Source organism: Pseudophryne corroboree, chromosome 6 (assembly GCF_028390025.1).
Source record: "Pseudophryne corroboree isolate aPseCor3 chromosome 6, aPseCor3.hap2, whole genome shotgun sequence".
Taxonomy (NCBI): Eukaryota; Metazoa; Chordata; class Amphibia; order Anura; family Myobatrachidae; genus Pseudophryne; species Pseudophryne corroboree.
In genome coordinates, this window is record NC_086449.1 from 773,067,889 (window position 1) to 773,094,673 (window position 26,785).

The 26,785-nt window shown below is 46.4% G+C and overlaps 1 protein-coding gene across 2 annotated transcripts in view; it reads right to left on the reverse strand.

Moving 5' to 3' along the window:
• Positions 1–3,195: 3,195 nt before the first annotated feature.
• The window catches only part of DCTN4 (dynactin subunit 4), a 64,967-nt gene continuing 41,377 nt past the window's right edge, over positions 3,196–26,785 (reverse strand). Inside the window, exons 4-14 of one of the 2 annotated variants that reach the window (XM_063928665.1) lie at positions 13,445–13,488; positions 12,691–12,798; positions 11,741–11,761; positions 11,444–11,517; positions 10,548–10,660; positions 10,216–10,325; positions 10,045–10,118; positions 7,568–7,622; positions 6,479–6,586; positions 5,551–5,648; positions 3,196–5,026 (exon numbers count right to left, since the gene is read on the reverse strand). In XM_063928665.1, coding sequence (XP_063784735.1) covers positions 4,804–5,026; positions 5,551–5,648; positions 6,479–6,586; positions 7,568–7,622; positions 10,045–10,118; positions 10,216–10,325; positions 10,548–10,660; positions 11,444–11,517; positions 11,741–11,761; positions 12,691–12,798; positions 13,445–13,488 — 1,028 coding nt within the window. In that variant the 3' untranslated portion in view covers positions 3,196–4,803. The remainder of the gene's footprint in view (positions 5,027–5,550; positions 5,649–6,478; positions 6,587–7,567; positions 7,623–10,044; positions 10,119–10,215; positions 10,326–10,547; positions 10,661–11,443; positions 11,518–11,740; positions 11,762–12,690; positions 12,799–13,444; positions 13,489–26,785) is intronic. The other variant, XM_063928666.1, reaches the window with a different exon arrangement.

Genomic DNA, 26,785 nt, shown 5'->3' on the forward strand with positions numbered 1-26,785 from the left:
AGAACAGAGTGCATATAGGGCCTAATTCAGACCTGATCGCTAGCAAGCGATTTTTGCACTGTTGCGATCAGATAGTCGCCGCCTACAGGGGGAGTGTATTTTAGCTGACCTGTACAAACAGATCTTGTGCAGTCTCTGCGCAGCCCAGGACTTATTCAACCGCTGCGATCACATCAGCCTATCCGAGACCGGAAGTGACCCTCCCTGCAAACGTAGGACACGCCTGCATTTTTCCAACCACTCCCTGAAAACGGTCAGTTGCCACCCACGAAATCCCTCTTCCTGTCAATCTCGCGAACGCCCGTGCGAATGGATTCTTTGCACAAAACCATCGCTGAGCAGCGAACAGCTTTGTACCCGTGCAACGCGCCTGCGCATTGCGGTGCATACACATGCACGGTTTAGACTTGATAGCCCGCTGTGCGAAAACGCAGCCTGGCGATCAGGTCTGAAGTAGCCCCATAGTCTGTATTGTATGCAACCCATCATAACAGAATGCATGTAGTCTGTATAGTACACTAGCCATCACAACAGAGTGCACGTAGTCTATTGTATACTAGCCACCATCAGAAGAGGGCATGTAGCCTGTATTGTATACTAGCCACTATCAGAACAGAGTGCGTGTAGTCTGTATTGTGTACTAGACATCAGAACAGAATGCATGTAGTCTGTATTGTATTCTAGCCACATCAGAACAGAGTGCATGTAGATTGTATTGTATACTAGCCACCATCAGAACAGTGCATGTAGTCTATATTGTATACTAGCCACCATCAGAACAGAGTGCATGTAGTTTGTATTCTATACAAGACATCAGAACAGAGTGCATGTAGTCTGTATTGTATTCTAGCCACCATCAGAACAGTGCATGTAGTCTGTATTGTACACTAGCCACCATTAGAACAGAGTGCATGTAGTCTGTATTGTACACTAGCCACCATCACAACAGAGTGCATGTAGTCTGTATTGTACACTAGCCACCATTAGAACAGAGTGCATGTAGTCTGTATTGTACCATCACAACAGAGTGCATGTAGTCTGTATTGTATTCTAGCCACCATCAGAATTGAGTGCATGTAGATTGTATTGTATACGAGCCACCATCAGAACAGAGTACATGTAGTCTGTATTGTACACTAGCCACCATCACAACAGAGTGCATGTAGTCTGTATTGTATTCTAGCCACCATCAGAATTGAGTGCATGTAGATTGTATTGTATACGAGCCACCATCAGAACAGAGTACATGTAGTCTGTATTGTACACTAGCCACCAATACAACAGAGTGCATGTAGATTGTATTGTATACTAGCCACCATCAGAACAGAGTGCATGTAGTCTATATTGTATACTAGCCACCATCAGAACAGAGTACATGTAGTCTGTATTGTATACTACTAGCCACCATTAGAACAGAGTGCATGTAGTTTGTATTGTATACAAGACATCAGAACAGAGTGCATGTAGTCTGTATTGTATTCTAGCCACCATCAGAACAGTGCATGTAGTCTGTATTGTATACTAGCCACTATCAGAACAGAGTGCATGTACAGTGTATTGTATTCTAGCCACCATCAGAACAGAGTGCCTGTAGACTGTATTGTATACTAGCCACCATCAGAACAGAGTGCATGTAATCTATATTGTATACTAGTCACCATCAGAACAGTGCATGTAGTATTTATTGTATACTAGACTCCATAACAGAATGCATGTAGTATATACTGTACATTAGCAATCATCAGAAGAGTGCATGTAGTCTGTACTGTATACTAGCCACCATCAGAATCAAGTGCATGTCCTCTGTATTGTACACTAGCCACCATTAGAACAGAGTGTATGTAGTCTGTATTGTATACTATCCACCATTAGAACAGAGTGCATGTAGTCTGTTTTGTACACTAGCCACCATTAGAACAGAGTGCATGTAGATTGTATTGTACACTAGCCACCATTAGAAGAGTGCATGTAGATTGTTCTAATGGTGGCTAGTATACAATACAATCTACATGCACTCTTTTAATGGTGGCTAGTGTACAATACAATCTACATGCACTCTGTTCTAATGGTGGCTAGTGTACAATACAGACTACATGCACTCTGTTCTGATGGTGGCTAGTGTACAGTACAGACTACATGCACTTTGTTCTAATGGTGGCTAGTATACAATACAAAGTGCATGTAGTCTGTACTGTACACTAGCCACCATCAGAACAGAGTGCATGTAGTCTGTATTGTATACTAGCCACCATTAGAACAAAGTGCATGTAGTCTGTACTGTACACTAGCCACCATCAGAACAGAGTGCATGTAGTCTGTATTGTACACTAGCCACCATTAGAACAGAGTGCATGCAGTCTGTATTGTACATTAGCCACCATCAGAACAGAGTGCATGTAGTCTGTATTGTACACTAGCCACCATTAGAACAGAGTGCAGTCTGCATTGTATACTACCACCAGGAAAGTTTCTTCAGGTAGCAAGTAAGAAAACAGTTAGTGCGTGAACAAGGGCTCAGCCTGGTGAGTGAGCAGGATCTCTGGGTCAGTTTTGAATGCAGTTAAAGTGTAGAAATATCTAAAAAAAACGCAGTAATAAAAAGGCACAATTTTTTCCCACTTGCTTTTATTGTTATTACTGTATGGTGACAACATTACACATAAGCAATAAGGCGAGCCGTGTGATAACAGACTGGTGAAAGGCTCTGACATGTCACCAGTTACTTGTTTTGTAGAAAGCGAGTGTGCAAATGCCACCACTGTGTCCAGCCCAGATAGGATTATGGGCCTGTACAGGCATAAAGTACACCAATAAAACACCAATAGACCCTACTTTATACCACTTAGGGTTTACAACATACCCAGGTTGTTATGCTGTCCAAAACTACAGCAGCTGCTGGACCCAGAATCAATGATGCCCAATCATATGGTTACATTGGCCAGTCGTTAATATACTTGTACCCAGGAAAGATGAAATCATTATGCAAGTCCTTTAAACATGTATAACTACTGCACACTTGCATTCATCATGGGCCCATACAGTAGTGCAGGGGTAGACAACCTGTGGCACTCCGGCTTCTGTGGAACTACACGTCCTAGCATGCCCTGCCAGAATTTTAGTATACATTACAGCAAAACTGTGGCGGGCCATGCTGGGATGTATAGTTCCAAAGGTTGCCTACCCCTGCAGTAGTCAATACTTTACATTTGTATAGCCCAAGGAAGGGAAGGGGGGAACCCAAGCAGTAAGCTTTAATGTTGATATACTGTGAACAATATAGGTTGCAGGCATTGAATAGTAATACTATATAGTAATGTCATAATAAATATAGGCTATGCCTGCTAGTCATGCTCTAGGTGCTGTGACAGTGTAAACAAGACCAGCCTACTTGTGCGTAGGTGGCCATATCGGATAATATGGATCACACCCCTAGTGAGTCGTATGCAGTGTCAAATTACCATGAGTGAGTGAGAGACGCTGTGTAATCTGTACTCTGTGATCCAACACAACAATGCAGGAATGGCTGATCAAGAAGACAGGAAACTACTGAATTGTGGGCAAAGTTATAAAACTGGTGTGTGAGACAATAGGGATCATTTCTAGACGCTGCATGTAGTCACAGTATCCAATGAGCACTTAGCTTTGAACTGGCTGAACAGTTGGACAATGACAGTAAGTGTCTACTTTTCTGTTATACGTCAGTGCCGATTTGCACGAACATGCAGTTTAGTACCTAGATCTAATGATACGTATATGTGAACGTTACTCACTATTATAACCTTTGGCATCTTCTGACGTTGATGAAAAATAAATGTGCGTGTCTTACACCTAGTCTGTGTTACTGTCGGTGTACTCATGCAAATATGCAGTTTCCTTTATTCTAATTTATAAATAAGCATGTTGCTATTACTTTCGATAATAAGGCATTTATCCACCATGTTTTTCTGCTGCGGGATTTAAAGCAGCATAAAATGCAAAACGCACCTTATTTTGCAATGAATAATATTGCTGCTATAATCAGCCTGTGACGATACAATCGCACCAATCTAATCTCACCAGTTGTTGTGTCCAAGGCAGAGTCTACAGTTCTGGTGGGAGGGTATAACTAACTGTAGGTGAGGTTCCCCTTTAAGCAAAAGGAATGGTCTAACACTTTAAACGCCTCCACCCAGGAAGTCAAACCACTAACTGCCTGTTTAAGCTATGGTGACCCTTGGTTATGGTAACTAAAATAAAATAAAAAATAAAAGGAAAAATGTCATGGTTGGGGCAGAACAATCCAATGCAATAAGAAATGTAACAGTTAGTTTTGCGGACCCGTAGTATATTGTCACTTGATCACAGCTAAATTAGAAGTTACAAGCCCTCAAAAATGTGTTTTAAAAGATGGCAACATGACGATCTAACAAAAGCAATGCCTGCAACTACATCTAACCAGAAATCGTGCCATATACTTGGAATAAGGTTCCCTAAGGAACACGTCTTCTGCACATTTATACTCCAAATGTCACAGCGATCCACGTTACAGTAAGTTTTCTTGTACACAAACTCTACGTGGGCAACCTAGCACGTTTTGTACACAGCCATGTGTTTCAGAACCTAGTGTGTCTTATTTGCCAGTGTTCTAGGGATCACAGAGTTGAGAGAACAGCGCATTCCCGCAAGTTACCGCCTTGTAGGCCGCAACCTCCAAGCACAAGTGCATAAAGCAACTCTGCCTCCACGCTTGGTCTCCAGGTGGTGGAGATGGAAAATTTGCCCCCTGGAAGCCTGCTACTGTATAGGAACCGGTGCGAATGGTTTCTAAGGGGCAGCTGGAACCACAGGCCCCAAGTCAAGCTCCACGTGATGCGTCAGCCACACAACCTCTGAGGAGGACTCGTTGTCTTCTAGCGGTCGGATGGGGGCGGCCAGGTTTCGGAAGTCGTGCTTGAGCTTGAAGCTCACAATCACTTCTCCTTTCTCCTGAAGAGGAGTGACCTTGATGAACACTCCCACTTTATTGGCTTTCCTGAAGGCGACAACGCTGCAAGAGAGATGAAAGCATTATTAGAAGCCAGCACGCTAAAATGAATCTATGAGGTCGATGTATCAAGCAGTAGAGAAGAGTGAAGTGGTTGCTATGGACAACTTCTCCACTGGTCCAATTAGATTCTACCTATTATTTTATAGAATGTAACTGACAAATGCTACTTCGATGCTAATCGGTTGCTATTGGTAACTTCGCTATTTTCACTGCTTGATATGTCAGCTTCTAAGGGGTGAATTCAATTGGCTGAGACCAGATCGAGTGCTCAAACGGGTCACTTTTTGGGCATTTCAGCTGGCCACCCCTGGCAGCCGATGGCACCCAAACGGATCTACAATTGAATAGCCCCGTTGGGCGACATCTACTGGCCGCCGGTGAAAAAAATTATTGAATCCCCCCCTAAATGTTAAATGATCTTTTAAAAAGGCCATTGCACACAAGGACGATGTGAAGTGATCACGTCGCCACGTGTCAGAAACGCCATACGGCCGAGTGATCGTATATAAAAAGGGACAGCTTACTCTGGATCATCCTGGAAGTCCTGTGGCTCTGCCAACTCGTCATATTCTGCAGCAGCATCCTTACCGGCTAAGACCAGCTCCTTTGTTGGAACAATCACCTAAAAGAAAGAGAGCCTTTCCATTATGCATTTGTACAGGCTATAGCAGACCTTGCCCTGCTGATCACTGCTGTGCTAATCCCACAGCTAGCATTAGGAGCACGTGTGCAATAAGAAGCCGTGGAGGCCAGGATCTGTACTTTGTGAATCACCCTTAGGTGGTACATTGGCAGAAATGCAATTCCTGGATTGGTGGAATCATACAGAGGCGGGGCCAGTGATGCTGCAGCATCTCAGTCCATGCTTTATAACCTGCACTGAATCCCATCATATTTATGTACGTTTGTGTATCTTGATTTTTAACAGACCTGCTGCAGTGTAATATTCATATCTATTGCGTTTTAGTTGTGCTTTAAGGAGGATGTGTTCGGCATCCCAGCGGTCAGGATAACAGTGGAGGCGAGTATCAGGGTACAGGTTAAGCACTAGGTGGGTTGTTAACCATAGCCCGCCCGCCCCCCCCCCAGGGATAGCCATAGCTGCCAACCCAGGAGGGCTGGGGTGGGGGATGGAGGAGAAGTAGAATACTTACCCTTTCTGGAGCGAGATCGTCAGTGCCGGGATGTTACTGTTGGTTATGTAACCGCCGGCATCCCGACCACCGGGATAACCTACCCAACCCCTTTAAGGAATAGACTTTCAGCAGCTGTTATAATAAATATGTTATACAGTATACACACACACACACACACACAGGCCACGGCTTCAGTAGACACTTTCTGGGTATCTATAGCTATAAATGCAAACACATCCGGCGCCTGTACTGCTCCCTCCACGACTCAGGTAATAGGGTTTTATTTGGGATAAAAGATGAAATACTCAGACCATACCTTGGCAGTGCTGTTGATGTCATGGGGATCGCCTTCTTCGCATGGGATCAGTGTTATATGAGTGAGGTTCTCCACTGGGTTAGTCAGAGTCAGCAGGACCTGGCTTTCCTGCAACAAAAGTGTCCAGACATCAGTAGTGCGCTCTGCCCTTGTGGCTTCATACTGCAGCAGATGCCGGGTCACTCAGTATCTGCAGCCTGGGGGGCACCAGCCACAGGGGAGAAGGGAAATAGGTAGGGAGGGCGGATATAGGTGGGTAGTTGTCAGTGACTGGACTAGTGCCATATACATCCAATCACGTGATGCCTTCACTAGCGAATAGAGTTGGACAAAGTGAGCTTTCTCTACAAAACATAAACTACTCCATGCACAGATGTGAAAAAAGTTACATGAGAGAAAACAGAAGTGCGCTTTGCTGTGTCTCACTAAAACTGGCAGAGGTGAAACCGTCTGATATTCAATGAGATCCTCTAGGGATTTTTCAGTAAACTTTTAGTATACTGGTAAACCTGATGGTTGACGTACAAATCAGATGGTGTTCGGGCCTGAGCATGTGCAGAACATTGCAATACTGCTCGCACCCCCGTCAGCCGCAGCACGGTTTGTGTGGTGGACGGTGATCCAAGGATGCCACCTCAGACGTAGCACTCGGATCTCACAAGTGCATGCAGGACGCGTCTATCACCTACAGAGGCCTCCGGCTTCATTTGTATTTTAATTACACGGATTTGCACAGCCGCTTCCTTGCACACACAACATGAATTAGGCCCTCCATTCACAGATGCACCAGGGTTATGTGATACATATAACTCCAGGTCCACAATCCTATGACTGACGTGCTGTTTAATGTTTTAATGACCAAACTAAGAAAATGCTCTAATGCAATCCAATCCCTGAGTCAGTAGAAGACAGGAAGTAACATTAGAGTGATGTGAGCCTGGAATACAAACCTAACTTCAGGGGATCACACTGTGTAAAGTAAATATACCACACACTTGGAAAGTGCCCGTCCTGGTTTTCGTGCATGTCTTAGTTTTAGTTCACACAATTTAGCAAAAAGTGCAAATGATGGTAGACGGTGACACTCACCTTCATGTGGCGCAGGTTTGGAATGGACATAATTCTCACTTCTGGGATGTAGCTCCTGCACAAATTAGCCACAATCAGTAGGTTAGGATTAATAACATTACACCTAAAAAATTCAATTCTTCAACATTCATTGGGGGACACTGGAACATTGGGGTGTAGAGATGCATAAAGGTTGGTCAATATAAAAAAAGTAAAATACTGTTGCAGGTAGTGACGCCAGAGCCCTACAGCTGCTGTCTGATTTGTCACTACTGCTACAGGTAGTATCAGCAGACCCTCGCAGCTGCTGTTTGATTTGTTACTAGTGCTGCAGGTAGAATCAGCAGACCCTCGCAGCTGCTGTCTGATTTGTTACTAGTGCTGCAGGTAGAATCAGCAGACCCTCACAGCTGCTGTCTGATTTGTTACTAGTCCTGGAGGTAGAATCAGCAGACCCTCACAGCTGCTGTCTGATTTGTTACTAGTGCTGCAGGTAGAATCAGCAGACCCCTACAGCTGCTGTCTCATTTGTCACTACTGCTGCAGGTAGTATCAGCAGACCCCCGCAGCTGCTGTCTGATTTGTTACTAGACCTGGAGGTAGTATCAGCAGACCCTCACAGCTGCGGTCTCATTTGTCACTACTGCTGCAGGTAGAATCAGCAGACCCTCATAGCTGCTGTCTGATTTGCTACTAGTGCTGCAGGTAGAATCAGCAGACCCTCGCAGCTGCTGTCTGATTTGTTACTAGTGCTGCAGGTAGAATCAGCAGACCCTCGCAGCTGCTGTCTGATTTGTTACTAGTGCTGCAGGTAGAATCAGCAGACCCTCGCAGCTGCTGTCTGATTTGTTACTAGTGCTGCAGGTAGAATCAGCAGACCCTCGCAGCTGCTGTCTGATTTGTTACTAGTGCTGCAGGTAGAATCAGCAGACCCTCGCAGCTGCTGTCTGATTTGTTACTAGTGCTGCAGGTAGAATCAGCAGACCCTCACAGCTGCTGTCTGATTTGTTACTAGACCTGGAGGTAGTATCAGCAGACCCTCGCAGCTGCTGTCTGATTTGTAACTAGTGCTGCAGGTAGAATCAGCAGACCCTCACAGCTGCCGTCTCATTTGTCACTACTGCTGCAGGTAGTATCAGCAGACCCTCACAGCTGCTGTCTGATTTGTTACTAGTGCTGCAGGTAGAATCAGCAGACCCTCACAGCTGCTGTCTGATTTGTCACTACTGCTGCAGGTAGTATCAGCAGACCCTCACAGCTGCTGTCTGATTTGTTACTAGTCCTGGAGGTAGTATCAGCAGACCCTCACAGCTGCTGTCTGATTTGTCACTACTGCTGCAGGTAGTATCAGCAGACCCTCACAGCTGCTGTCTGATTTGTTACTAGTCCTGGAGGTAGTATCAGCAGACCCTCACAGCTGCTGTCTGATTTGTCACTACTGCTGCAGGTAGTATCAGCAGACCCTCACAGCTGCGGTCTCATTTGTCACTACTGCTGCAGGTAGCATCAGCAGACCCTCATAGCTGCTGTCTGATTTGTTACTAGTGCTGCAGGTAGAAACAGCAGACCCTCGCAGCTGCTGTCTGATTTGTCACAACTGCTGCAGGCAGTATCAGCAGACCCTCACAGCTGCGGTCTCATTTGTCACTACTGCTGCAGGTAGTATCAGCAGACCCTCACAGCTGCTGTCTGATTTGTTACTAGTGCTGCAGGTAGAATCAGCAGACCCTCGCAGCTGCTGTCTGATTTGTCACTACTGCTGCAGGTAGAATCAGCAGACCCTCGCAGCTGCTGTCTGATTTGTCACTACTGCTGCAGGTAGAATCAGCAGACCCTCGCAGCTGCTGTCTGATTTGTCACAACTGCTGCAGGCAGTATCGGCAGACCCTCGCAGCTGCTGCCAGATTTGAGCAGCATCCTTATAACACAACTACGCTCTGGAACTGCAATATCCACTACTTCAGTCTCCTCTCCCCCAGTCAGGGGCACAGGAGAGATTATGACTAGCAGTCATACTGAAGCTGGGGCACAGCAGAGCTTCAAGTGCCAGTATTAGGACTGACAAACCGTTTTTTTTTGGACCCCTCATCTGCAGAATGTATATATTTGAATATCTGCACCAGAGCTGTAAGGGGGGACAGTTTTACTTAATGTTTAAAACTCTAGATGACATGTATTAAACTTCAAAAGAGTGAAGACGTGAACCGGTGGGTAAGCTGCCCGCAGCAACCAATAAGCTTCTACCTATCACTTTATAGAATGTATTCGATAAATGCTAGCTAGAATCCGATTGGTTGCTATGGGCACCTTCTCCACTGGTCTACTTATCCACCCTGTACAAGGTTTAATGACGGCTTTTCTCTGTGAGCTAAGTCTGCTCACTGCGGACAGGGCACACAGTAAAACACATAAGCGGGAATGTAATAAGACCTTGCATACTGGTGAATTATACTATAGAACATTTCCAGTCAGTCTAGCTAGAACGGTCAAGTACTCACAGGGCGACCAGTTGGATCTTAAACTTAATTGACGTTGGGTTAAACTCTGGCTTGCTCAGGTTGTGTTCACATTTCTGGATATAAAGAAAAACACAAAACCAGACTCGTACTTATCACGCTGCAAACATCGGATAGAGCGCACAGAACACAGGACATATCAGGATTACATACCCGGCAGCGGAGGGAGCGTTTGATTAGGAGATGTTTGTGGCGAGGGTGAAGCTGCGAGGCACATATGGGTTGGAAGTCGCACTGTAACAGACGTTGGTCCAAAGTAGTAACTGGTAACAAGGAAAGAATTCAGTATTAGGGCAAAGAATATTGGTAACAAGGAAAGAATTCAGTATTAGGGCAAAGAATCAGGGAGGATGAGCAAGTGATCGTGTTAATGTAGTCAGCGCGCCAAGAGTCAGGTACAACAGTGTATAAATCCCACAGTACCATGGGCAATCAGAATAATATTAACATCCAGCCACTTTCACTATGTAAGGCAGCCGCATTACCTTCTGTGAGATTTATAGGTCTGGTATAATAGTCCTCAGGTAACGGCTCCACTTCATCTACTGCCTGCGCCGGTTCAATCTTTATCTCCTTCTGATCTTCTACTTCTTTGAGTCTAGAAAAGGAACACGTTATATTATATGTTCAGTAACTGGAAAAACAGTACGATTATGAATGTAATTCCCATCTGCAAACAATAAAATGATAGGAGGTGGCTGAGGCAGGGAACAGACGCAGATGTATCACAGTGACCTGTAAAGACCAATTAACAATAAGAACCTTTAGAGTCTGACACAGTCGCGTCTGCAACTGTAAGCTAAGGCCGTTACATAATCCCAATGTACTGTATATACACCGTAGCACTTGTACTAATTATGTCCGCATTACTGCCTCACAGCACTGAGGTCTTGACTTCAATTCCCAGTCATGACCATATCTTTATGGAGTGAGTATGTTCTCACCATGCTTGCGTGGGTTTCCTCTGGGTACTCCAGTTGCCTCCCACAGTCCAAGAACATACTGGTACTTGGCTTCCGACACAAAAAATTAGCCCTAGTGCAGTGGTTCACAAACGGGTCCAGGTTATAAGGATATTGATGCTTCGACACAGGTGACTTAATTAGTATCTTGGTTAGTTTGAGTATGCCACCTGTGCACTAGCAGGGATATATATCCCTAAAACCTGGACTGTTGGGGTGCCTTGAGGACCGCACTTGGGAACCACTGCCATGTGTGCGTGTGGTAGGGAATACATTGTGACTGAGCTCATAATATAACAATATTTACATTTGAAAGGTTTATTGTACTGTAGGAATATAAAAGAAACGGAGGCCACCCACATTGTACCTGGGAGTACATGTAACAAGGGGTTCAGAAGACATAATCAACGCAAACTTACGTCAGTCCAGCCAGAGGAGTAATAGGGACTCCTGGTCTCTGACGCTGGAGCCTGGTGCCGCGCCCATACTTGTCCTGCATGGAATGCAACAGATGCAGTTATTACCTCTGTAACAGAACAGGAGTCATCAGTGGATGTTAGCCATGCAAGAGAAGCAATGACATTGAGGAGAATGGTTCCTCGCCCGCAGATAAGGCTTAGAGAATGCTTGATGGTTAGCGTGTGACTGTACGCCATTGCTGCTGGACAGCACGAGTTGTGATCAGAGAGGCAGAGATGAGGAGACCTGGAACTTACCGCTACATGAATTGTGTGTTGCTGTGTTGTATTCCCAAGTTACCCAGCAGAATGCAATTAAGGCAAAGACAAAAGAGGGACAGTCAGACTGAAGAACAGTAAGAGATTGTCTTTTATCCTTTTATAATAAGCTCATTTATGCGTTCTCATTGGAGAGGTCACAATATCAGGCAACAAACAGGATCTTTGTGTGGTTTGTGATATTTCCGCATAACCCCATCAATACGCTACTGAAAGCCCAATGGCAGCAACGAGAATCCATCAGTGGCCGGGCTCTAGTAGAGGACAATGTATTTATGAAAAGGGAGCAGAACCCTATAAATAAGGCACCGGACAAGAGGATCTCTCCAAACTGCTACCTGCATTCTATTTCCCGAACCAATGAAACAAGTTTCACATGCGCATCCCGCTGTTCAGAATCCTGACAGGGGTCCGGAAGCATGCTAATGCTTACCCCCTTACCCTCCTTTACTGCAGCCTAAACCAAACCCCCCCCCTCCAAACTCCCCCCCGCAGCCTTACCCTTACTTCCCCACCCTGAACCTAACCATACCCCCCCCCCCCCACAGACTAACCCTAACTTCCCCAGCCCGCAGCCTACACCTAACCCTCCGACCCCGCAGCCTAAACCTAATCCCCCCCCCCGGCAACCTAACCCTATCTTCCCCACCCCACAGCTTAAACCTAACCCTCCCCGTGGGTGCCTAACCCTACGACTTCCCCCGGCCCCCAGTGTGCCAGTAGTGACCCGATCAGGATACCGGGTGTCGGGATGCCAGCGCCGGCATTTTGATTCTATTCGAGAAGCCGATGCCGGCATTCTAATCAGTGACGGTATCCTGGCCTGGTACTTCGACATCCAGGATCCTGACCGGATCTAATTACCCCAAATACAAACTGTGTCATCTCTTACAGTTAGCACCCCATCGACTGTCGGGAAAAGCACTTACGGAAAAAGCCAAAGGCATGTAGTTTCTGCGCCGCACCAGCTTCTTGCGGTCACGCTCAATCTTCTCCTTCTGTGCCAATTGCTGGTAGTACTCCAACAGTTTATTAATCTATATATATTAATATATATAAATAAATAAATAAATATTATAAACACACACATATATACAGTATACATGAAACAGCAGGCGGCACTCTCAGGACTTTCACTGGCAATTACATCCACGTCTTAGATCTAACACACATAGATGTTCTTAATTAGTATATTTATTATCATCTTAGGTATACATTGGCCGGTATCCTATTAGCCTGATGGTGTACCGCTTGTGAAACATGGGGGTTTTCGCGTTTTCCTATCCTACTGTTTCATTCGAAAAGCCCCCCACTCCCCTCCATTTTTCAACTTCTGGAAAAATGACATAGGGTCTGCGAAAAGCTTTTAGGTGCACTTATTGGGGATCTGATTTCACCTGCCTTAGGCAGGAGAACCAAACCCCCGCTAGGTGCTGGCGGTCAGGTCTAATAGCCCTGGAGCGCTAATTAGCCACGGTAATTACCACGGATAACAGGATACAGGCCATTGTCTGAAAACATTTTTTTAAGCAAATGTATTTTTATATTTTGGACAGTAGATGGCGCTAGTAAAAGTTAAATGCTTGGAACGCCACCACATTGGAATGAATTCAAGATGCAGATTTACAGTCTCCTGACGAAGTAAGTTACATATCATACACAAAAAACAAGCCCCTTGCTTACCCTCTGGGTGTATGGATTCTCAGGTTCCTGCCAACCGCCGCTGGCTGCAAAACAAAGAAATCGTTTTACAATGGGGCTGTACTAAGCAGGGAGCAGCCATGCACATGTGACTGCAGACCACCAGACACCATATCTACACATAAACTACACTGTCAGCTTCAGCATACAGTGTAAGGTTACTTGGCTGTACCGAGCTAACACATAACAAGGAACAGATGTTATTACGCCTGTATTTCCCCCCCAAAGTACAGTGTCACGGGCCAACTCTGTGCTGCCCTGGGGTTAGCTGGCCTTTGCCGGTTTGTGGGATTCTGCACCCCGGGCCCAGACCTACAGTTAGGGACCACCAGCATCAGAGGAGCCTTGTCGGAGCCTGGTGGCTTATCATACGTTTGCAAACTGGATGTAACTAAGATCTCTGGAGAGATATATATAGATATATAGATATATATATATATATATATATACATACACACACACACACACACACACACAAAGTAGAAACTCCGGCACTCCTGTAATGGCAAAAAAATTTCTTGCTCCTGTGCCTTCCACCCGGGGGACTGCCCCAGAATACCAATGCAGAACAAATGAGGCGGCACTCGGAGACTGATGCAAATAGTGAATGGTATATTGGCAAAAGAGTTGCCAATATACCATTCACTATTTGCATCAGTCTCCGAGTGCCGCCTCATTTGTTCTGCATATATATATATATATATATATATATATATATATATATATATATATATATATATAGGATTTTAAACCTAGCAGTAAATCTTTTTCTCCTAGTCCGTAGAGGATGCTGGGGACTCCGTAAGGATCATGGGTTATAGACGGGCTCCGCAGGAGACATGGGCACTACAAAGAACTTTTAGTATGGATGTGCACTGGCTCCTCCCTCTATGCCCATCCTCCAGACCTCAGTTAGAGAACTGTGCCCAGAGGAGATGGACAGTACGAAGAAAGGATTTTGTTAATCTAAGGGCAAGATTCATACCAGCCCACACCAATCATACCATACAACCTGGAATATACGCAACCAGTTAACAGTATGAACAAAAAACAGTATCAGTCAAAGACCGATTCCAACTGTAACATAACCCTTATGTATAATAAAGGGGTTTTACAGGTGCGCCTGAGAAGGATTGTGCCTGCAAAGAATAGTAAAAATGACCTCTTTTCCTGATTTAGAATACAATCGGTAGGTTACTGTGGTCAACAAATGAAAATAAGTAAGTATGTAAATATCTTGATAATCACAAATGAGAGTCAGTAAGAGAGTAATGGTCTTGATAATAACAAGAAAGCAGTAAACAATATAATGAAAATAAAACTTGTCTTTTTATTTTTAGAATATGTTGTTATATCTAATACTTTAAGAATGAATGAAAAAAAGGGGGGGGGGGGGGAGGGGAGGGGGGTACCGGGGAGTTGTGGGCTAGGGAGAGATTGAACTGCTAACAATGTAGCAGTGAAAAAATCCCTGAATGTATACAGGTGTTAATAGGAATATAGTTATTGTGGTAGTTACACTTCAGAAAAGTGGCGTCACTTTTCGAAAGTGTAACTACCACAATAATAACCCCCTTTTTTTCATTCATTCTTAAAGTATTAGATATAACAACATATTCTAAAAATAAAAAGACAAGTTTTATTTTCATTATATTGTTTACTGCTTTCTTGTTATTATCAAGACCATTACTCTCTTACTGACTCTCATTTGTGATTATCAAGATATTTACATACTTACTTATTTTCATTTGTTGACCACAGTAACCTACCGATTGTATTCTAAATCAGGAAAAGAGGTCATTTTTACTATTCTTTGCAGACACAATCCTTCTCAGGCGCACCTGTAAAACCCCTTTATTATTCTTGTTTATGTGAAGTCATTTTTGGAGGTGCTTCATTTACAGGCTGCAGCCCCCACAGAATATCCAGACACACGAGCGCCATTTACCCGATTGTGCAATAACCCTTATGTAAGCAACAACTATATACAAGTCTTACAGATTTAGTCCGCACTGGGACGGGCGCCCAGCATCCTCTACGGACTAGGAGAAAAAGATTTACCGGTAGGTTTAAAATCTTATTTTCTCTTACGTCCTAGAGGATGCTGGGGACTCCGTAAGGACCATGGGGTTTATACCAAAGCTCCAAACCGGGCGGGAGAGTGCGGATGACTCTGCAGCACCGACTGAGCAAACGCAAGGTCCTCCTCAGCCAGGGTATCAAACTTGTAGAACTTTGCAAAAGTGTTTGAACCCGACCAAGTTGCTGCTCGGCAAAGCTGTAATGCCGAGACGCCTTGGGCGGCCGCCCAAGAAGAGGCCACCTTCATAGTGGAATGGGCTTTTACATAATTTGGCAACGGTAATCCAGTCGTAGAATGAACCTGCTGAATCGTGTTACAGATCCAGCGAGCAATAGCCTGCTTAGAAGCAGGAGCGCCAACCTTGTTGGCTGCATACTGGACAAACAGAGCCTCTGTTTTCCTAACCTTAGCCGTCCTGGCTACATAAATCTTTAAGGCCCTCACCACATCCAGGGACTTGGAGTCCTCCAAGTCACCCGTAGCCACAGGCACCACAATAGTGAATTTTCATGTGAAAAGAAGAAACCACCTTAGGCAAAAATTGAGGACATGTCCTCAACTCAGCTCTATCCACATGGAAAATCAAATAGAGGCTCTTGTGGGACAAGGCCGCCAATTCGGACACCCGCCTTGCAGATGCCAAGGCCAATAACATGACCACCTTCCACGTGAGAAATTTTAATTCAGCTGTTTGAAGAGGTTCAAACCAGTGAGACTTCAGGAAGTCTAAGACCACGTTAAGGTCTCACGGTGCCACTGGGGGCACAAAAGGGGGCTGGATGTGCAGCACTCCCTTCACAAACGTCTGGACTTCTGGGAGAGAAGCCAATTCCCTCTGAAAGAAGATAGATAAGGCCGAAATCTGTACCTTAATGGAGCCTAACTTCAGGCCCATATCCACTCCTGTCTGTAGAAAGTGGAGAAATCGGCCCAGATGGAAATCTTCCGTAGGAGCATTCTTGGCTTCACACCAAGAAACATATTTCCTCCAGATACGGTGATAATGCTTTGCAGTCACCTCCTTCCTAGCCTTTAGTAGAGTAGGGATGACTTCCTCCGGAATACCTTTGTCAGCTAGGATGCGGCGCTCAACCGCCATGCCGTCAAACGTAACCGCGGTAAGTCTTGGAACACACATGGCCCCTGCTGTAACAGGTCCTCTCTGAGAGGAAGAGGCCACGGATATTCTGTGATATACTTTCTTCGAGGCCAATCTGGAACAATGAGTATTGCCTGCACTCTCCTTTGTCTTATGAGTCTCAATATTTTTGAGATGAGAGGAAGAGGAGGAAACACATAGACCGACCGAAACACCCATGGTGTCACTAGAGCGTCTACTGCTACTGCCTGAGGGTCCCGTGACCTGGCACAATACCTCCGAAGCTCCTTGTTGGAGGCGTGACGCCATCATGTCTATTTGAGGAATTCCCCAAAGACTTGTTATCTCTGCAAAAACTTCTTGATTAAGTCCCCACTCTCCTGGATGGAGATCGTGTCTGCTGAGGAAGTCTGCTTCCCAGTTGTCCACTCCCGGAATGAAGACAGCTGACAGAGCGCTTACGTGATTTTCCACCCAGCGAAGAATCCTTGTGGCTTCCTCCATCGCCACTCTGCTCCTTGTCCCGCCTTGGCGATTTACATGAGCCACGGCTGTGACGTTGTCCGATTGAATCAGAACCGGGAGGCCCCTAAGAAGATTCTCCCCTTGTCGTAGGCCGTTGTATATGGCCCTCAACTCCAGTATATTGATGTGTAGACAAGCCACCTGGCTTGACCATAGTCCCTGAAAATGTCTTCCTTGTGTGACTGCTCCCCATCCTCGGAGGCTCGCGTCTGTGGTCACCAGAACCCAGTCTTAAATGCCGAACCTGCGACCCTCTAGGAGGTGAGCACTCTGCAGCCACCACAGGAGAGACACCCTGGCCATGGGGGACAGGGATATTCTCTGATGTATTTGTAGATGAGACCCGGTCCACTTGTCCAGAAGATCCCACTGGAAAGTCCTCGCATGAAACCTGCCGAAGGGGCTGCCACCATTTTTCCCAGAACTCGAGTGCATTGATGAACAGACACTCTTTTTGGTTTTAGCAGGTCTCTGATCGTGGTCTGGAGATTCTGGGCTTTTTCCAACGGGAGAAAACCCCTCTTTTGTTCCGTGTCCAGAATCATGCCTAGGAACAATAGCCGAGTCGTTGGAATCAATTGTGACTTTGGCAGATTGAGAATCCAACCGTGCTGTTGCAGCACTTTCAAGGAGAGCGACACGCTCTCCAGCAATTTGTCTCTCGATCTCGCCTTTATCAGGAGATCGTCCAAGTATGGGATAATTGTGACTCCCTGCCTGCGCAGGAGCACCATCATCTCTGCCATTACCTCGGCGAAAATCCTCAGGGCCGTGGAAAGCCCAAACGGCAACGTCTGAAACTGGAATGACAGTCCTGTACAGCGAATCTCAGGTACTGCTGATGAGGGGGATATATGGGGACATGAAGGTATGTATCCTTTATGTCTAGTGACACCATAAAATCCCCCCCTTCCAGGCTGGATATTACTGCTCGGAGTGATTTCATCTTGAATTTGAACTTTTTCAAGAACAGGTTTAGGGATTTTAGATTTAAAATGGGTCTGACCGAACCATCCGGCTTCGGGACCACAAACAGGATTGATTATTACCCTTTTCCCTGTTGAACCGGGGGAATCTTGACCACCACTTGCTGTTGACAAAGCTTTTGAATTGCAGCTAACACTACTTCCCTCTCCGGTGGCGAAGCTGGCAAGGCCGACTTGAAAAATCAGCGTGGGGGCACCTCTTCGAATTCCAGCTTGTAGCCTTGGGAAACAATTTCGATTGCCCAAGGATCCACCTCTGAAAGAACCCAGATGTGGCTGAAAAGTCGAAGATGTGCCCCCACTGGTGCGGACTCCTTCAGGGGAGCCCCAGCGTCATGCGGTGGATTTTGTAGAAGCCGGGGAGGACTTCTGCTCCTGGGAACTAGCCAGCGCAGGTGTTCTCTTTCCCTTACCCTTACCTCTGGCAAGGAAGGAGGAGCCCCGACCTCTTCTGGCCTTATGTGACCGAAAGGAATGCATCTGATACTGTGGAGTTTTCTTTTGCTGTTGGGGAACAAAAGGTAAAAAGGTAGATTTACCCGCGGTAGCTGTGGCAACCAGGTCCGCGAGCCCCTCCCCAAACAACACTTCACCCTTGTAAGGTAAAACCTCCATATGTTTCTTGGAGTCTGCGTCACCCGTCCATTGGCGGGTCCATAGAGCTCGTCTCGCAGAAATAGCGATGGCATTGGCTCTGGAACCCAGCAGCCCAACGTCTCTTTGAGCGTCCCTCATAAATAAGACTGCGTCTTTAATGTGGGCCAATGTTAATAAAATGGTATCCCTGTCCAGAGTATCAAGGCCATCTGACAAGGTATCTGTCCATGCTGCAACTGCGCTACATACCCATGCCGATGCAATTGCCGGTCTGAGCAAAACACCTGTATGCGCATAAATAGATTTTAAAGTAGTCTCCTGTCTGCGATCAGCAGGATCCTTGAGGGCTGCCGTGTCCGGCGACGGTAGCGCCACCTTCTTGGACAGGCGTGTCAAAGCCTTGTCCACCCTGGGGGAGGATTCCCAACGCACCCTGTCCTGAGCAGGGAAAGGATACGCCATAAGAACCCTTTTGGGAATCTGCAGTTTTTTATCTGGAGTTTCCCAAGCTTTTTCAAACAACTCGTTAAGCTCATGAGAAGGGGGAAAAGTTACCTCAGGTTTCTTTTCCTTATACATGCGCACCCTCGTGTCAGGAACAGAGGGATCATCTGTGATATGCAAAACCTCTTTCATTGCAATAATCATACACTGAATACCTTTAGCCACCCTTGGGTACAATCTAGCATCATCGTAGTCGACACTGGAATCAGAATCCGTGTCGGTATCAGTGTCTACTATTTGGGATAGGGGACGTTTTTAAGACCCAGACGGGCCCTGTGCCCTAGACCAACCCGTGGATTGACCCCCTGCTTTCTCCCTGGACTCTGCCACGTCCAGTCTCTTATGTAATGAGGCCACACTCGCATTTAACATATGGCACATGTCCATCCAATCATGAGTCGGCATTGCCGACGGAGACACCCCACTCATTTGCTCCACCTCCTCCTTGGACGAGCCTTCCGCTTCAGACATGCCGACACGCACGTACCGACACCACCCCCACACACAGGGATATATCTATAAAGGGAACAATTCCCCAACAAGGCCCTTTGGAGAGACAGAGAGAGAGTCTGCCAGCACACACCCAGCGCCAACTGATACTGGAATACAACCCAGATAGCGCTTTTTATTAATAATCAGTGTATAACACTCACTGCGCCTTGAAAATGCCCCCCCCCCCCCTCTTTTTCAGCCCTCTGTCACCCGAGTTCAGCAGGGGAGAGTCCGGTGATAAAGCTAAATATTTATCGTATATAAAACACTTTAAGAGGTCTAAGAACACTGTACGCTATCTACGTAAGAAGTACCGTAAGGGTACGCAAGTTGTGTAGCGATCGCTCAACCGTAGTCGAGACGCTCAAGCGTCACGTTCGCTTACGGCCCAGTGATCACAGGCAGGCACGCTATTGGCTGCCGACTAACGTAATGATTCGCTATAGCGTAGCGTACGCTCGGGACCACGAGGAGATCACCAGCGGTGCAGACGCTTACAACGTTAAAACCTTTATATCTATACCTTTAACAATGAGATACACAGTATACCTTAGTGACAGAGTGTAAGTGCAACCTGGTGTAACCTGATTAACTACAAAGCTGCTTGAGCGTCACCGACGCTCAGAGAATACTTAACACTATAAAGAATACACAGATACCTGGGCTTAGGGTCCAAAACCTATTATATGTATTTTAACTATTATACTTGCAAAAGGAATCACAGTACAAATGATACACTACAATATAACATAAACCAACTAACCAGATAACTACACTGGAAATACAATACAATACAATTAAAGGAAAATACGAGAGAAAGAGTAGGGAGAGAGAGAGAGAGAGAGATGGCTCACAGTAAGACAATATGATTACGGAGAAAACTTACGCACAAGGGGAACGATCGCATGCGCCTCGATATCCAGCTCCCGATTATCAGCAATGAGAACCGTTGATGAGAGTGAGTCTGGATATGGTCGGCCTGCCTATTTATGCCCCACACACAATACTATTCAATGGTCCCTACAATCTCATTGTCCATTGGACACAGGAATTCGGCTTCGCATTATAACAAAAGGTCATAGGTTGATTCATACAGGTGGGCTGTGACTGTTTCCAACTGTTCAGGTGGGTGGGATACTGGGTTTCCCGCCGCATGACTAAGTAAGAACAAATAATAGTAAATGGACATAAACTTCTTATGTCCATAACTATTCGCACGAGCGATTAATCCGCTCCAAACCAACACCGGAATATTGCTATTTAAATACTCTTCCGATGGGTACCAAACACTACTGTATGACCCCTGTTAGACCCTTCGTACAATACAAAGAGGGATCTCTCTGTTCAGGAACATGCTATGTTAACCAAACTTTCAGAATCTATCAAAGGGACCATGATCTATAAAATACCTTATTAGTGAAAATATGTAACGATTGAGTCGCACGCTACGACTACACAAACTTTACCGTAAATACGCATACCGAGCACCAGCGGGTGCACGCAACAGCGGGTATGCGCACTCACGGGAGAGCGCACGCATGCGCAGCGCGGACCTGAATGAGGTGCAAATATGGCAGTGTGCATAGAGATATTTTTCTGACTTTGACACCGGGGAGCCAGCTTCTCTGCAGCGTTCTGTGGAGAAAATGGCGCTGTTAGTGCTGAAGGATCAAGCTCCGCCCCCTCCAGCGGCGGGCTTCGGTCCCGCTTCAATATACAAAAAATGGCGGGGGATCTCTTCATTTACTGCCTCCGCAGCCTAATGCACCCATTATTTCCAGTCCCGAGGTTTATTGCTGCCCAGGGCGCCCCCCCTGCGCCCTGTACCCATCAGTGCCTGTTCTGTGTGTGTAGCGTGTGGGAGCTGTGTGTGTAGCGTCTGCGCGCTTACCTCAGTGAAGATCTGAAGTCTTCTGCCGCCTTGAAGTCTTCTTTTCTTCACATACTCACCCGGCTTCTATCTTCCGGCTCTGCGAGGAGGACCGCGGCGTGGCTCTGGGACGAACGGCGGGGTGAAACCAGCGTTCCGACTCCCTCTGGAGCTAATGGTGTCCAGTAGCCTAAGAAGCAGAGCCTATCATTTAAGTAGGTCTGCTTCTCTCTCCTCAGTCCCACGATGCAGGGAGCCTGTTGCCAGCAGTGCTCCCTGAAAATAAAAAACCTAACAAAATTCTTTATTAGAGAAACTCTGGAGAGCTACTCTGTAATGCACCCTATCTCCTCTGGGCACAAAATCTGAGGTCTGGAGGAGGGGCATAGAGGGAGGAGCCAGTGCACACCCATACTAAAAGTTCTTTGTAGTGCCCATGTCTCCTGCGGAGCCCGTCTATACCCCATGGTCCTTACGGAGTCCCCAGCATCCTCTTGGACGCAAGAGAAATATATATACACACATACATATATACACACACACACACACACACATATACATACATACATACATACATACATCGCGCCCTACGGGCGCTCTTCACACTGTCGTTAGGGGCTACACCCCTTTAACCCCTGCAGGCCTTTAAACATACGCAGTGCGGTAGATAACAGAATCAGAAACACAGGGCAGTATAGAGGGCATAGAGAAATGGTGTCCGGTTGAGAAAAGATAGAGAGGCGTGGGGGGGGAAGGGAATGTACAGAAACACTGTGCGATTGGTGAAGGACAGTGACAGGCAGGGAAGGCGTTACAGAGAAAATAAGAATTTACTTACCGATAATTCTATTTCTCGGAGTCCGTAGTGGATGCTGGGGTTCCTGAAAGGACCATGGGGAATAGCGGCTCCGCAGGAGACAGGGCACAAAAAGTAAAGCTTTAGGATCAGGTGGTGTGCACTGGCTCCTCCCCCTATGACCCTCCTCCAAGCCTCAGTTAGGTACTGTGCCCGGACGAGCGTACACAATAAGGAAGGATTTATGAATCCCGGGTAAGACTCATACCAGCCACACCAATCACACTGTACAACCTGTGATCTGAACCCAGTTAACAGTATGATAACAGCGGAGCCTCTGAAAAGATGGCTCACAACAATAATAACCCGATTTTTGTAACTATGTACAAGTAATGCAGATAATCCGCACTTGGGATGGGCGCCCAGCATCCACTACGGACTCCGAGAAATAGAATTATCGGTAAGTAAATTCTTATTTTCTCTATCGTCCTAGTGGATGCTGGGGTTCCTGAAAGGACCATGGGGATTATACCAAAGCTCCCAAACGGGCGGGAGAGTGCGGATGACTCTGCAGCACCGAATGAGAGAACTCCAGGTCCTCCTTAGCCAGGGTATCAAATTTGTAGGATTTTACAAACGTGTTTGCCCCTGACTAAATAGCCGCTCGGCAAAGTTGTAAAGCCGAGACCCCTCGGGCAGCCGCCCAAGATGAGCCCACCTTCCTTGTGGAATGGGCATTTACATATTTTGGCTGTGGCAGGCCTGCCACAGAATGTGCAAGCTGAATTGTATTACACATCCAACTAGCAAAAGTCTGCTTAAAAGCAAGAGCACCCAGTTTGTTGGGTGCATACAGGATAACAGCAAGTCAGTTTTCCTGACTCCAGCCGTCCTGGAACCTATATTTTCAGGGCCCTGACCACATCTAGCAACTTGGAGTCCTCCAAGTCCCTAGTAGGCGCAAGACACCACAATAAGCTGGTTCAGGAGAAACACTGACACCACCTTAGGGAGAGAACTGGGGACGAGTCCGCAGCTCTGCCCTGTCCGAATGGACAAACAGATATGGGCTTTTTTGAGAAAAAAGAACCACCAATTTTACACTCGCCTGGTCCAGGCCAGGTCCAAGAGCATGTTCACTTTTCATGTGAGATGCTTCAAATCCACAGATTTGACTGGTTTTAAACCAATGTGTTTTGAGGAATCCCAGAACTACGTTGAGATCCCACAGTGCCACTGGAGGCACAAAAGGGGGTTGTATATGCAATACTCCCTTGACAAACTTCTGGACTTCAGGAACTGAAGCCACTTCTTTCTGGAAGAAAAATCAACAGGGCCGAAATTTGAACCTTAATGGACCCCAATTTGAGGCCCATAGACACTCCTGTTTTCAAGAAATGCAGGAATCGACCGAGTTGAAATTTCTTCGTGGGGCCTTCCTGGCCTCACACCACGCAACATATTTTCGCCACATGTGGTGATAATGTTGTGCGGTCACCTCCTTTCTGGCTTTGACCAGGGTAGGAATGACCTCTTCCTGAATGCCTTTTCCCTTAGGATCCGGCGTTCCACCGCCATGCCGTCAAACGCAGCTGCGGTAAGTCTTGGAACAGACATGGTACTTGCTGAAACAAGTCCCTTCTTAGCGGCAGAGGCCATAAGTCCTCTGTGAGCATCTCTTGAAGTTCCGGGTACCAAGTCCTTCTTGGCCAATCCGGAGCCATGAGTATAGTTCTTACTCCTCTACGTCTTATAATTCTCAGTACCTTAGGTATGAAAAGCAGAGGATGGAACACATACACCGACTGGTACACCCACGGTGTTACCAGAACGTCCACAGCTATTGCCTGAGGGTCTCTTAACCTGGCGCAATACCTGTCCCGTTTTTTGTTCAGACGGGACGCCATCATGTCCACCTTTGGTAATTCCCAACGGTTTACAATTATGTGGAAAACTTCCCCATGAAGTTCCCACTCTGCCGGGTGGAGGTCGTGCCTACTGAGGAAGTCTGCTTCCCAGTTTCCATTCCCGGAATGAAACACTGCTGACAGTGCTATCACATGATTTTCCGCCCAGCGAAAAGTCCTTGCAGTTTTTGCCACTGCCCTCCTGCTTCTTGTGCCGCCCTGTCTATTTACGTGGGCGACTGCCGTGATGTTTTATCCCACTGGATCAATACCGGCTGACCTTGAAGCAGAGGTCTTGCTAAGCTTAGAGCATTATAAATTTACCCTTAGCTATATTTATGTGGAGAAAAATCTCCAGACTTGATCACACTCCCTGGAAATTTTTTCCTTGTGTGACTGCTCCCCAGCCTCTCGGGCTGGCCTCCGTGGTCACCAACATCCAAAACTGAATGCCGAATCTGCGGCCCTCTAGAAGATGAGCACTCTGTAACCACCACAGGAGAGACACCCTTGTCCTTGGATATAGGGTTATCCGCTGATGCATCTGAAGATGCGATCCGGACCATTTGTCCAGCAGATCCCACTGAAAAGTTCCTGCATGAAATCTGCCGACTGGAATTGCTTCGAAGGAAGTCACCATTTTTTTACCATGGCCCTTGTGCAATGATGCACTGATTTTAGGAGGTTCCTGACTAGCTCGGATAACTCCCTGGCTTTCTCTTCCGGGAGAAACACCTTTTTCTGGACTGTGTCCAGAATCATCCCTAAGCACAGGAGACTTGTTGTCGGGATCAGCTGCGATTTTGGAATCTTTAGAATCCACCCCTGCTGTTGTAACAGTATCCGAGATAGTGCTACTCCGACCTCCAACTGTTCCCTGGACTTTGCCCTTATCAGGAGATCGTCCAAGTAAGGGATAATTAAGACGCCTTTTCTTCGAAGAAGAACCATTATTTCGGCCATTACCTTGGTAAAGACCCGGGGTGCCGTAGACAATCCAAACGGCAGCGTCTGAAACTGATAGTGACAGTTCTGTACCACGAACCTGAGGTACCCTTAGTGATAAGGGCAAATTTGGGACATGGAGGTAAGCATCCCTGATGTCTCGGGACACCAGATAGTCCCCTTCTTCCCGGTTCGTTATCACTGCTCTGAGTGACTCCATCTTGATTTGAACCTTTGTAAGTGTTCAAATTTTTTTAGATTTAGAATAGGTCTCACCTAGCCTTCTGGCTTCAGTACCACAATATAGTGTGGAATAATACCCCTTTTCTTGTTGTAGGAGGGGTAATTTAATGATCACCTGCTGGGAATACAGCTCGTGAATTTTTTCCCATACTGCCTCCTTGTCGGAGGGAGACCTTGGTAAAGCAGCCTTCAGGAGCCTGCGCAGGGGAAACGTCTCGACATTCCAAACTGTACCCCTGGGATACTACTTGTAGGATCCAGGGGTCCTGTACGGTCTCAGCGTCATGCTGAGAGCTTGTCAGAAGGGTTGGAACGCTTCTGTTCCTGGGAATGGGCTGACTGCTGCAGTCTTCTTCCCTTTCCTCTATCCCTGGGCAGATATGACTCTTATAGGGACGAAAGGACTGAAGCTGAAAAGACGGTGTCTTTTTCTGCAGAGATGTGACTTAGGGTAAAAACGGTGGATTTTCCAGCAGTTGCCGTGGCCACCAGGTCCGATGGACCGACCCCAAATAACTCCTCTTCCTTTATACGGCAATACACCTTTGTGCCGTTTGGAATCTGCATCACCTGACCACTGTCGTGTCCATAAACATCTTCTGGCAGATATGGACATCGCACTTACTCTTGATGCCAGAGTGCAAATATCCCTCTGTGCATCTCGCATATATAGAAATACATCCTTTAAATGCTCTATAGTCAATAAAATACTGTCCCTGTCAAGGGTATCAATATTTTTAGTCAGGGAATCCGACCAAGCCACCCCAGCTCTGCACATCCAGGCTGAGGCGATCGCTGGTCGCAGTATAACACCAGTATGTGTGTATATACTTTTTATGATATTTTTCCAGCCTCCTGTCAGCTGGCTCCTTGAGGACGGTCCTATCTATAGACGGTACCGCCACTTGTTCTGATAAGCGTGTGAGCGCCTTATCCACCCTAAGGGGTGTTTCCCAACGCGCCCTAACTTCTGGCGGGAAAGGGTATACCGCCCATATTTTCTATCGGGGGGAACCCACGCATCATCACACACTTCATTTAATTTATCTGATTCAGGAAAAACTACGGTAGTTTTTTCACATCCCACATAATACCCTCTTTTGTGGTACTTGTAGTATCAGAAATATGTAACACCTCCTTCATTGCCCTTAACGTGTGGCCCTAATAAGGAATACGTTTGTTTATTCACCGTCGACACTGGATTCAGTGTCCCTGTCTGTGTCTGTGTCGACCGACTAAAGTAAACGGGCGTTTTAAAACCCCCGACGGTGTTTTT